At 37.3% G+C, this 13,264-nt stretch overlaps 1 protein-coding gene across 1 annotated transcript; it reads right to left on the reverse strand.

Moving 5' to 3' along the window:
* Window positions 1–841: 841 nt before the first annotated feature.
* LOC139954395 (uncharacterized) lies at window positions 842–13,024 on the reverse strand. Its single transcript, XM_071954167.1, has 8 exons — window positions 12,951–13,024; window positions 11,665–11,833; window positions 10,913–11,030; window positions 10,307–10,448; window positions 9,159–9,370; window positions 8,209–8,409; window positions 5,997–6,138; window positions 842–4,894 (listed from the first exon to the last, which is right to left on the reverse strand). The coding sequence occupies exons 2-8, from the start codon at window positions 11,804–11,806 to the stop codon at window positions 4,856–4,858; spliced, it is 996 nt and encodes a 331-aa protein (XP_071810268.1). The 5' UTR covers window positions 11,807–11,833; window positions 12,951–13,024; the 3' UTR covers window positions 842–4,855.
* Window positions 13,025–13,264: the final 240 nt, after the last annotated feature.

A 13,264-nucleotide genomic window follows, 5' to 3' on the forward strand; every position in this document is an offset into this window, starting at 1 on the left:
TTACCATTGCCAGTAAATCGGCGAAGACGATCATTATATACAAAGCCCATGGAAGGGCAGCTGACAACCATGAAACGGGACAAGCTCTGGGTTAAAGACACTGGACACTTAATTGTCAAAGACAAGTCTTCCCACTTGGTGTATCTCATCATATGCATAAAATAACAAACCTGTGAAAATTTGAGATCAATTGGTCGTCGAAGTTGCGAGATATTAATGAAAGAAAAAAACACCCTTGTCACACACCATGGTCACACGAAGTTGTGTGCTTTCAGATGCTTGATTTCAAGACCTCAAATTCTAAATCTGAGGTCTTGAAATCAAATACGTGGAAAACTACTTCTTGAAAACTACGTCACTTCAGAGGGAGCTGTTTCTCACAATGTTTTATACTATCAACCTCTCCCCATTACTCGTAATCAAGAAAGGTTTTATGATAAAATTATTTTGAGTAATTACCAATAGTGTCCACTGCCTTTAAGGTCTGTGGGTTTTCATTCTAACTCATTCCATGGTCCTTTCTCTATGCTATTTTGCACGCAGTTGTGGTTCAAACATCAGCAGACGGCGCATGGAGCCGTAGCCCAAGCTAAGGTTTGAAAAAAGCCCCTTGGTTCCTGTTCCATAACTTGGATTGTTTTCCAGACTCAGAGTTGCTATAGTTCTTGAGGTCTGTCTTTTAATTCACCACTTGAAGGCGCAAGAAAAATCTTCCATACATAATTAGTTTACATCAATTTCTGCTTTAAAACATCACTTCAGAGACTTACTTGCATTTTCATACAACAAAGTCTTCTAAACGTTTTTATATTTCTATCAAATAAACTATTCTGAGACTAGTCATTAATTTTTTCCATGATTTATTGTTTCCTTGCATATTTCTGTGCATTGTTCTTAATGCTGCGTAGTAAATGTGAAAGATAAAAAGAAAGAAACTAAGAAATAAAACATTTAAAAAAGATAAGTCTTCATTTAAAGATAAATAATGAAAACTAAAAAAGTAAAATAGAACAGATATGCATTGTCATACAGGGTTAAGTTTAATTTCTACTTCCTGGGAATGCCATACAAATTTTGACATCACAAAACGAATAATTCATAAGAGTTGAGCTGGGACGTGTTCAACTCCTATAAACCATTCGCACCGAAAACAGCCATGTGACGTCAACATTGGCTTCGCATTTGCATTTGCAGTGAGTATGTACCTGGCTTTAGGCCAAAGATTCACAAAAGCAATGCCTTTTCCAACAGCACAGCTCTTTCTCATTGATTTATAATAAGTATAAAAAGTATGATTTGGCCATGTGAGGAATGGGAATGTATTTTCAACACAAATTGATAGTATGTGTACCTGTGCCCAATTTCATAGAGCTGCTTAAAGCCATTATACACTTTCGGTAAACAGTATTGTCCAAGTCCCACACTTCGTGTATCACAACTTATATATAAAATAACAATCCTGTGGAAATTTAGGCTCAATCGGACATCGGAGTCGGGAGAAAATAACGAGAAAATCCACTCCTGTTTTCGCGCGTTTCGCCGTGTCATGACATGTGTTTATAACAAATCCGTAATTCTCGTTAACGAGAATTTATATTGTTTTACCGTTTTCTCAAAAAGTAAAGCATTTCATGGACTAATATTTCAAGAGAAGTCTTTCACCATTACCTTCTGTAAACCCTGTAAATTATTTGTAAATCTGTGAACTTTTTTTTTTTTTTCTGTACCGAAAGGGTCCAATGGCTTTAAAGGAACATTACAGAATTGGTTTTGCTAGCCAAACAGTTGCTGGCAGTGTAAGCACTTTTTGGAATCCACCATCATTATACATAAACTGGAAAACCTGTGGAAGTTTGAGATCGATCAGCCATCTGGGTCATGAGAGAACGGTGAAAAGCGATTACACATTTTGCAAGACATTGATGTAAAACTAAAAATGAATAAAACGTTCACTGAGCGATAAACTCTAAACGAGAAATTTGTTTATTTGTTTCTCATCAAATATGGCATTTCAGACAGAAATATTTCAAGGGATTATTTCTACTATCATCATCATTAGACCATGTAGGTTTTATGTAAATCGGTGGTCTTCTTGTTTTTTGTTTCTTACCAATTCTGTAACACACAAAATTTGCTTGAGCTAAAAAAAAAACTTGCTAAATAAACAACAGCTAAATACTAGTCACAAGCAATGTCTGAATGTTAATGGCATGAAATTTTTGCCAGTCCCATGTGTAAAATAAGCAAGCTCTTCTCATAGTTAAGCAGCTCTATGAAATTGGCCCCTAATCAATTAGTAAACCACATGCAATATAAAACTTTAATTATTTTTTTTTAATACAATTATATTTACCATAATAGCAAACATACCTCCACTCTCAAATATATTACGAGTTATTATCATTAATTGTTAATATAAATATCATACGCTCAGTTAAAACTATTGAGTTAAAAAGAATCTTCCAAAAATGTACAAAAGATGACATTAGAGCTAAAAAATATGACCTAAATGGTCTAACACATTGAGTTGATTGAGCCGTTAGATTGAGTCATATTGGAAGAGCTTGACTGATGACTCAATCTTAAACAATACAATTTTGTCTTGCGAAGCATTGTCGTGTTTAAAGACACTGAACACTATTGGTAACTGTCAAAGACCAGTCTTCTCACTTGGTGTATCTCAACATATGCATAAAATAATAAACCTGTGAAAATTTGAACTCAATTGGTCGTCACAGTTGCAAGAGAATACTGAAGAAAAAAAAACCTTGCTGCACAAATTTGTGTACTTTCAGGTGCCTAATAAAAGGCTCCATGTCTGAAGTCTTTTAATATTTGAGTGAGAAATTACTTCTTTCTCATACACTACATTACTTCAGAGGGAGTCGTTTCTCGCAATGTTTTATACAACATGTATCAACAGCTCTCCATTGCTTGTTACCAAGTAATTTTTTAAAAACTATTTTGTGTAATTAACAATAGTGTCCAGTGCCTTTAAAGGAAGGAAAATCAAATCTGTGGACATTTGGTTTCTTTTCCTTGTAGGCCTACTGCTTCAATAGGAAATGAAAAGTTGTTCAAGTTTACTCATGTTATATTTAGAATCGCAAGCTAGTGACTCCTTTCACATTCTACAAAAAGTTAACATTTTCCTACCAAAGAAACTATCAATGGAAGAAAGTTTTTTTGGTCCCATTACAATCTTGAATAAAGTCGGAGCACATGTAGGGCACTATCTGGTAACTGGTCTTTAAGGCTGTACTGTTTAAAGGTTAACACATCACGGGTCGATTTCACAAAGAGCTAGGACTAGGTCCTGACCCAAGACTAGTCCTAAGAGATTTTTAAAACTTAAGGCTAGTCATAAGTTAGGACATTCAAAACTTATGGCTAACCATAAGTTAGGACAAGTAAATCATTCTAACTCGTGAAAAGATTAGTCTTAACTCTTTGAGAAATCCACCCCAGGCAATATATTTTTAGTATGTTTTAAAAAATTGGTGCGTATAGCACAATAATGTAATTTTTTTTAAGCAAGGCATATAAAATAGGTTCAAAATCAAGCAATTTAACTATTGGTCTGTGTTTGATATGTTCTACCCATGCAATTAACAAGTATGGTTGTGTTTCATTTATTTAACAATATTGGTGTTTTTATTTGGTACCCTTAAGCCCGGTTCATACTTCCTGTAAATGCAAATTCGCAACGAAACATTTGGAGGAGTTGAGCTCTCTCAACTCCTGCAAAATATTCACTGCCAAACCTGAGATGTGACGTCAAAATTCTTATTGCATTCATAGGAAGTGTAAACCAGGCTTTACTCTTCTGAAAGGATTACGCTTCCGAAATACATAAATGACTAGAGTTTGTCACAGTCTTCAAAGCACTGGTCATTGCCTTGGTGCCCTTTGAAATGTCCCCACACAATTTGTATTCCCTCATAGCGGTGCCCTTTACTAAGCAAAAACTACCTCGCCCTAATACGACGCTGAAGCCTCAAGCCTGCATAGGTCTAGCACACAAACATACAAATAAAACCAAAGACACAGCAAACAAACTGCTGATTTAAATTCTACTTCTCACGATACAAAACTTAACTTAAAGGGTGGAGGTTCCAAAATGCCCATTAACAATGTTCTACAAAGATTATGTGGACGTGATTTGTTTTAAAGGCAGTGGACACTATTGGTAATGACTCAAAATAGTTATTAGCATAAAAACTTACTTGGTAAACGAGCTGTTGATAGTATAAAACATTGTGAGAAACAGCTCCCTCTGAAGTTGCGTAGTTTTTGAGAAGGAAATAATTTCTCGCTCAAATATTTGAATTTGATTTCAAATTAGATTTCAGAATTAGATTTTGAGGTCTTGAATTCAAGCATCTGAAAGCACACAACTTGACAAGGGTGCTTTTTCTTTCATTATTATCTTGCAACTTATCTTGACAACCAATTGGGTTCAAGTTTTCACAGGTTGGTTATTTTATGCATATGTTGAGATACACCAAGTGAGAAGACTGGTCTATGGCAATTACCAAAAGTGTCCAGTGTCTTTAAAGCCACATTTTATTTAAAAAAAAGGTTAGATGTACATGTACATGTACAATGTTAAGTCAACAAGAGCATGGTTCATACTTCCTGCGAATGCACATTCCTGATGGAGCACAGCTCAACTGTAGCAAATTATTTGTTGCAAATTCGCAGGAAGTATGAACTGGACTAAACTTTCAATGGTTATGTGAAATTGTTATATTTAACATAATCACAATACTCAATGGTACTGATGCAATTAGAGATAAAAAAGAAACACATATGAAAGTAAGATGTAAGTAAAAAGAGTATCTTGGAAGAAATCTTACATGACGTGAGACTTGGTTCCTGATGCAGACTTCACCTGAAAAAATAATCAAACATAAATCTCCTTTAGGTGACTTGTTCCCACTTTGAACTTTACAAATCAAACCTCTAAAAAATGCAGTACAGTACAAGTAATGTCATAAATGTGGGCAAAAACTTCTATTTTTGATACAATAAAATAATTGTAAAGATATGCAACAAACCCTTCACAGAGAAATTCTCATTATTTTTTGTTGTAACAAAAACAAATTGACTAGAGCGGGACTTGATAAATGTGTTGGTGCTCAATCAACTGAGCCATCTAGCCCTCTGTTGGTGGTCTCCCTGTTTTGTCAAAATACTTCTTCTGGGGTTTCAGTCTACGAAAGCTACACAACTGTTAAGCCAGGGATCACACCCAAGTTTACGATACAAAATGAGAAGCGGCAACAGAGGGATCACCTCTAAGGGGTTGCGACTTTTCATTTTAAAAATCAAGTATTTGTATTTGTATTTGTATTTGCACACATTTATTTCATTGCTGCCCTACATGTACACTTACACATTTTACAAAGTTTGATAACTACATGTATATTCAAATTATGAGTAGTTTACAGTATTACTTAGTATCTTAGGCTATGAAAGCTTACAATGATTTAGATAGTTATATATTAGGAAGCTTTTAAAGTAGGACAACAATTAGGTTAGGGTGAAGCAGAGGCTTTTGTGCCTTAACCTATGGACAGACAAACAACATAAAATACTATACAGAAGAAAGAAAACACAAGACAGACTAGACAAACAGAATACACGACAGAGGCTAATGTATGATGGTGAGTAAGTTAACAATATACTTCAAACCTACGAATAAGCATCAAGAAGTTTTTGTTTGAATTTTCTTGTGAAGGCAGGAAGAGTGATTGATGATTTATTTGAGCAACTAAAATTATTCAAAAAACATAATGCCACGTTGAAGTAACAAACCATAATGGGAAACTGGAGTTCCAAACAGATGCAGAACATGAAAATAAGCCTGGCTCATACTTCCTGTGAATGTCCCATCATTTGACTAGTGCTCAACTCCTGCGAAACTTCGTACCGCAATCACTTATAGGAAGTATGCACCGGGCTTTAAGCTGCTAATGGTTCAACATACTAACCTTGTTGATTATTTCTGACTCTATAAGATCTGATGCTTCTGATGCATAGACAGTAACATGAGCTGGTAAGAACACCTGATCACAGTCACCTTTACGAGTAGCAACTTTGGCTTTGGTCATCGGTTTTACCATATCACCAACCCTGTAATAATAATAACAATAATAACATTAACTATATTAGTGGCTACTTATACATAGCGTGCATAACCGTCTCTCAGTGACTCAGTGCACTATACCATACAGTATATCCTGCAAGGTACACATGTATGTGGCATTACATTTGATTTATGAGACCTAATCCTAGGCACCATGTACAGTGTAATGGTTTACAAGCTGCTGTGGCGCAATACGCTGCCAATCTATCCAGAAATACTGGTTTGAACCCACACTCTGCTGATCAGAAACACCAGAGCTTGAATCTGGTGCTCTTAAAGCCATTGGACACTTTCGGAACAGAAAAAAAAAAGTTTACAGATTTACAAACAACAAACAAAATGGTGAAAGACTTCTCTTGAAATATTATTCCATGAAATGCTTTACTTTTTGAGAAAACATTAAAAACACATGTCATGACACAGCGAAACGTGCAGAAACAAGGGTGGGTTTTCCCGTTATTTTCTCCCGACTCCGATGACTGATTGAGCCTAAATTTTCATAGGTTTGTTATTTTACATATAGGTTGTGATACACGAAGTGTGGGCCTCTGGACAATACTGTTTACCGAAAGAGTCCAATGGCTTTAACCAGTAGGGCCATATGGTGACATTAAAAATCATTTCAACCACATAAACAGACTATAATGAATGTGTGTTCTCCTCAACATGGGTGCATTCAACAAGCCATCCGGATGAAACCAAAACGAGAACTAACTGAACACCTTCTCCCAGCATTCACTTGTGCATCATGGGACAGTTGAGCGGGACTACTTTCATTGCATACATTCATTCAAAGTCTTTCAGGGATATCACAAAAAGATCCTAAAATAACTGTCCTCACTGTAAACCATTAATTCTGGGTCCTAGAGTTTAAAGGCAAGGAAAGGTACATGTACCACAACACTAGCCCAACCACCCTGGGTTAAAAGTCGGTTTAACTCATGGTTCAACCCCGATCGAGTTCAACTCTGTGTGTCTGAACGGTTCTAAATTTAGACCTAATCAAGTTCAACCCACATAAGATAAACCGTCCAGGGAGGGGGTTTATCCATAGACCACTTCCGGTTTATCTTTTAACACTGTGTGTGGACAGAATAAAAAAGACCACACCTGGTTTAACTCACAACAGACGACCCATTGACCTCCGTAATCATTAGGTAAACACACGGTGACCAATGAACAGGACAACAAACAGAATGTTAGAGTAACGGGGTCGCGTTTGCTTTGACCTCTTACAACCACAGATCAACCGGATCAGGTTTAACTCAGTGAAGTCTGAACGCGAGGGAATTTTTTTTTAATGACCACCCCCCGCTGCTCGTAAAAGTTCAACCAGTTCAGTAACTTAGTACGCTGTCTGAACATACCCCATATGAAGTAAGATAACAATTGTTGTTCCCATCACAAGAATGCATTTCAAATTGTCAGTTTGTCAGGATATCCTTTGATAATAATAGTGGTAATAATACATGTAGTTATATTTATACAGTGTCTGACACATTCAGGAAGAGATAAAATGAAATGATACAATTTTGTTTCCACTGTAATTACAACATGAACAATCTTTGTCATTAAAGAAATATGACACATGACATAATAGATAGGAGGAAATAATAAACTACAGTTGTTAAAATTTGCATCAGGAACAGGAATGTGCTTCATGCAGTGGACATTATTGGTAATTACTCGAAATAATTGTTAGCATATAAACTTACTTGTTACCAGCAATGGAGAGCTGTTGATAGTATAAAATATTGTGAGAAACGGCTCCCTTTGAAGTGACGTAGTGTTCGAGAAAGGAGTACTTCCCCACAAATTTGATTTCGAGACCTCAGAATTAGATTTTGAGGTCCGGAAATAAAGCATCTGAAAGCACACATCTTCGTGTAACAAGGGTGTTTTTTCTTCCAATATTACATGTAGCTCGCAACTTCGCCGACCAATCGAGTTCAAATTTTCGCGGGTTTGTTATTTTATGCATACGTTGAGATACACCAAGTGAGAAGACAAAATAACCAAAGGTGTCCAGTCCCTTTAAATAAAAGTGAAACTCTTACCATGTGATGTAGACGAATTTGACGGTAGTGATATCATCAACAAGATCAGTGACTCGCAGTAAACCATAGAGAACCTTATCACTTTCTAAGAAGCCTTTCATTTCATCAAGACCATTATCTCCAGATCCAACGGTGACGATCGGTGCTTTGGGATTCCCTCCTTCATAACCAGCAAGTACCCAATTTGTAGAACTTTCAGATCTGTTACAAAAAGAAAAGTGAAGGAGCACTGTGGGTTTGTGGAATTGTGCCAGGCCAGACAGGTGCATTAAGATGATCGTAAATCAAGGATTTAGGTGTGATGGATTAAGAGTACAGCCTGGTTCATACTTCCTGTTTTGCGAATGCCACTTGATGTAAAATGTGACGTTACAACTCTGTTTTCGCTGCGATATTCGCAAGAGAACTGAGCACAACTCAACCCCTGCGAATTATTCGTTTCAAACTATTTGTTGCGAATTTGTGACGTCAACATTCGTATCGCATTCGCATTTGCAGGAAGTATGAACCGGGCTTATGAACATTCGTTGCATTTAAACTAGATCCAGAAAGGTGGATTGTGATCCGTCATTTTTTTTAAAGACCGCAGATCAAGATTCAGTGTCGCGCTTACACCAGTGCTTGATCCGGCTCCAGTCTAAAGCCTCAAAATAACCCAACAGCAATTGCAGCGGTGCCTTGTCCCTTTGCTGTGGTGCCCTTTGCAAAGTTTCAAAACAAAACTAGCTTTTCTTCTCACAGCTTGCCCCTTACCAGAGGAAAACTGCCATGCCCCTTTAAGAGGGAAGTTCAAGGCCTGCGATCCCCCTTTTCAACAGGAATTTTTATATGCGAAAAGGTCAAAACTTATTTACTCAGAGTTCTGAGTTCCAACTTTCTGGATCAAGCGAAACAGGGTCTAACATGTCTAAGATTTAGAAAACAAGCAAATGAAATTTTATATCTCTTACCTGAGATCTTTAATGATTTCTGCAACTTCTGGGTCGATTGTTACTGGTGAACCTTGTGAACTAACTGCAGCCATTTTGGTGCTCGAGTTAGATTTTCCAGGAATACCGGCGGCAGATTTCTTGGTTTGTGTTTGTGTGAAGCCTCGTTCTTGAACACCTTCTACTTCACTTCGCTCCCGCACTTTCGACCTTGTTCCTGCTGTGTCTTCCAACTATCACAAAATAAATTTATTTAAAAAACACTGGACACTATTGGTAATTATCAAAGACTAGCCTTCACAGTTGGTGTATCTCAAAATATGCGTAAAACAACAAACCTGTGAAAATTTGAGCTCAATCGGTCATCGAAGTTGCAGGATAATAAGGGAAGAAAAAAACACCCTTGTCACACAATGTTGTGTGCTTTCAGATGCTTGATTTGGAGACCTCAAATTCTAAATCCGAGGCCATGAAATCAAATTTGTGGAAAATTACTTCTTTCTCGAAAACTATGTCACTTCAGAGGGAGTGGTTTCTCACTTGTTTTATACTATCAACCTCTCACCATTGCTTGTAATCAAGAAAGGTTTTATGATAATAAATATTTTGAGTAATTACCACTAGTGTCTACTGGCTTTAAATTCAATCTAACAAGTATTATTAACCACCTGGGGTATTGACAAAACAAAGGTATTGACAAAATTGGGAGACTGACAAATATAGGGCTAAATAGCTCAGTTGGTGGAGCATGTGTTGTGCAAAGAACACCAAAAGTACCCAGTGCACTTATCCTAAAGAGAAGAGATTCACCCTGGTGTTCCTGGTTTGATTGTCAGCCTATTGCGCCACAGCACCTTGTAAACCATTACATGGTGCTATGTAAAAGGGGTAGTTCATTAAAACATAAATCCTCCTGTCTCGATGGTCGAAAGGTCATTATTATTAATGTTTTATTGTCACTTGTAAAAAAATAAAGATTTGTACAGTGAAATGTGTTTTGGTTCTCATAATTCAAGCGTAGTCCCATATACCGTGCAGAAAAATACTCTATGTTGAAGCATTGAGCGTCACTGAGTGACGGACATAAGCACTATATAAAACCACTTTTATTATTATTATTATTATTATTACTATTATTAACTAACTTTGATTGTTAAAACCATTTTTACCTTTTGCCGAATGACTTCTTCAGTGATATCAGTAGTTGAGTCTGTCTCCATTTCTAAGTGACATGGCTGGAAATATTTCCTAACAGATTCATGTACCACTCCAAAACGGCCTTTCTTTGAAAACGGCACATTGGTTCCAACCCTAAATAGAGTGCAATAAATAATGAACAAAATATGTATCGAGCACAGAATGGCACCTACTGGTGGTCAAAGAGTTGAAACAAAAATTTGTAGAGGGCCACTGTGTGGGGGGGGGACTTTGTTAGGGGGGCCACTTTGTCGGGGTTCGACTGTGTCAGGGGGCGACATTGTGAGGGGGCGAGTTTGTACACGGAAGGGGCAAGCTTGCTAGGGGGTGAGTTTGTACTTAGAGGGGGCGAGCTTGCTAGGGGGCGACTTTGCAGGGGGCGACTTTGTAGGGGGCCACTTTGAGGTGGGGGGGGGGGGCGAGATGACTGGTTTCCATAGCCACAGTGGGCAGGCCCGCACAGAACTAACCAATTTCCCCCTACACCCTCAGCAAACTACACTGTGCTGCCCAGCAGGACAGTGTAACAACTATATATTTCTGAGCATTCTGTAGCCAGCCTCTAAATACTTACTTACCAATGAATATACACAAATTTCACAGTAGTTGAGAGGTCAAATGTCGTGTTCAGTCTCGCCAGAACATACATCACTTGTTTGTCATCAAGAACTTCATTTATCTCATTTATGTCTGGACCTGACAAACAAACAAAACAAATCTTTGGTTTTTATTTTATTGTCATTATACATACATGGTATGCAAAGAGAAAGAGAAGAATAAAGAGACTTTGGTTGTCAACATGTTTAGGCTTTTTTAGCAGATGAAAGAATTGTTTCCCTTTTTCCATTTAGTACATTAAACTTGTAAAATAGTAAATGTAGGGCTTTCCTTATTTGTAAAAAAACTATAAATTTAGACACCCTGTTTTATCTGTCATTTACATACATTTGTTCAACATGCAAGTGAATAATTTTAACAGGCAGTTTTTAAAATATTCAGAAACTGTTCACACACTTTTTACGCAAATCCTGGCTAATACCTTGATTGGAATGCCAGAGGTAGACTTCACAACGGAGTTAAGACGAATCTTATCCCCTGGTATAAGACGAGTAACTCATCCTAACTTAGGACTAGCCTTAAGTTTTTAATATCTAGTCCTAACTCTTTGTGAAACTGACCCCTGACTCTTTTGAGCATTGGCCTGCCAACCCAAGCTGCTTTTCAATCCTTCATTTTGGCAATTGGATATATAGTACTGGGGCTCAAGGGTTTAAGCATCTAGCAATAATCGCCAAGTTTCATTGAAGCTTCAGATCTGTCTTCTATATACCTGTGAATATGACATCTATTGTGTTGGGTTCATTGTTGACATGACCAACAATCACTAATTTGGTTTCTGTTTTATCATCTCGTACATCTTGAAGACTCTTCTTGAAGGCATCCTCATCCACAAGCTTCACCTCCGTACTCATCTTATTCTTTGTCAATCTAAAATAAAACTAATCAGAAATGAAATGATAGGTGTTAATTTGATTTTTTTGCTTTGGGGAAAGAGAATATAAAACTTGTAGAAAATGTTTTCATAAAGCAAATATTATGTTTTAGGAATTAGAATTTTTATGTTATGTTTTTGAGTTGTATTTTACAAATGTATTATAAAATACAATGTTAGAATAAAAAATGTTCTTTTGCGCCGAATGAGCGGCAACCATTGTGTCTGTTTTGTTGTCGGGCGGAGGGTTACGTTATCGCAACTATGATTTTGAGAGGTTCCCAAAAGTAGATCTCTGTGTTTCTTTTTTCTAAACCCTAGACCCTCCAGACTCTATTCTTTGAAGTTTGAAGAAGTACTGGTGGTCACCGTGGTCAAGTGATTAGACTGCAGGCCTTGCAATCACAAGGTTGTGGATTCGAATCCCTCAGTTAACCGCTGACTACACAATGACTAGAATAAATATTGCTGCTAGTTACTGAATCACAATTTCTTGATTTGTGCAATTCATTATCATATTCATAGACGTTTATTAAACAGCGTTTGTATGAGAGAGATTGGTTGTTGAAGCTTGGTGTTTATATCCACTTGTGGGATTTTGCAGAGTCCTCTTGATGGGAAGATGGACACTCAAACAAACAAACAAACAAACAATACACAGAATTCCAGAAAGACCCGCCCACCACTCACACTCGATCACCAGCATCAGAGCATCAGATCACAACAACTCTATCTATCCCCTATTTCAAGTTTGCCCGCTTGATTGGTAGAAATATTTTTTTATGAACTGCTAAACAAGATGTGAACCAGACAACTCAAAGTCCAAGCTTCGTGCTAAACCGAAAAGCCTCTGAAGCAAGAATACAATACAATCAATGGAACTTGATCAATGCGGAAATCCCGGAAGTGGGCATACACCAAGCAATGCTAATCAAATCAGCGTGTGTGACTGTGAGTGTGAGCATAGAGTAAGGACTGTGAGTGAAGTGTCTGTTTGCACCCGGCTTAGTCAACTCAAGTTCTTCATCTTGGTTGTTTCTATACAATATTTCGAGTCTCAAGTAAACGAACACTATCAAGTGATTATCAAGCAACTTATATTAAAAACAACAAAAGAAACTTACTCTAATGAGTCTGTTTACTGTCTGTGTTCACTTTGCCTGGCGCGCCCTGCTCGCTCACTGTCATTCAATCTGTGTGGTGAGGTGGGTGTGGGATCGAGGTGAGCAACCATGCTAAGCTGATGCAAACAATTTCGACCCCGCCTTCATTATCAACAAATATAGTTCGAGGTTGAAAAGTTTCACTTGCGGTTCACCGCAGAAATGCCGAAAATCTTGTTTCTTTCTCAATGCAAACAAATAGATAATGACCCAACGTTTTGACCATAGCAGATTCTTTCTCGAAGGCCGATTGACAATACAAAACAGGTATCGTG

The sequence above is a fragment of the Asterias amurensis genome, chromosome 2, assembly GCF_032118995.1.
Source record: "Asterias amurensis chromosome 2, ASM3211899v1".
Classification (NCBI taxonomy): domain Eukaryota; kingdom Metazoa; phylum Echinodermata; class Asteroidea; order Forcipulatida; family Asteriidae; genus Asterias; species Asterias amurensis.

Bases quoted from the DNA above. Each gene is read 5' to 3' on its own strand.
- LOC139954395 (XM_071954167.1), bottom strand. From the start codon at position 11,806: ATGAGTACGGAGGTGAAGCTTGTGGATGAGGATGCCTTCAAGAAGAGT. The intron at 9,371-10,306 runs GTAAAAATGGTT...ATTTTGTGATAG, and splicing joins AAGAAGTCATTCGGCAAAAG to TTGGAAGACACAGCAGGAAC. The intron at 8,410-9,158 runs GTAAGAGATATA...TTTTTGTAACAG, and splicing joins GAAATCATTAAAGATCTCAG to ATCTGAAAGTTCTACAAATT.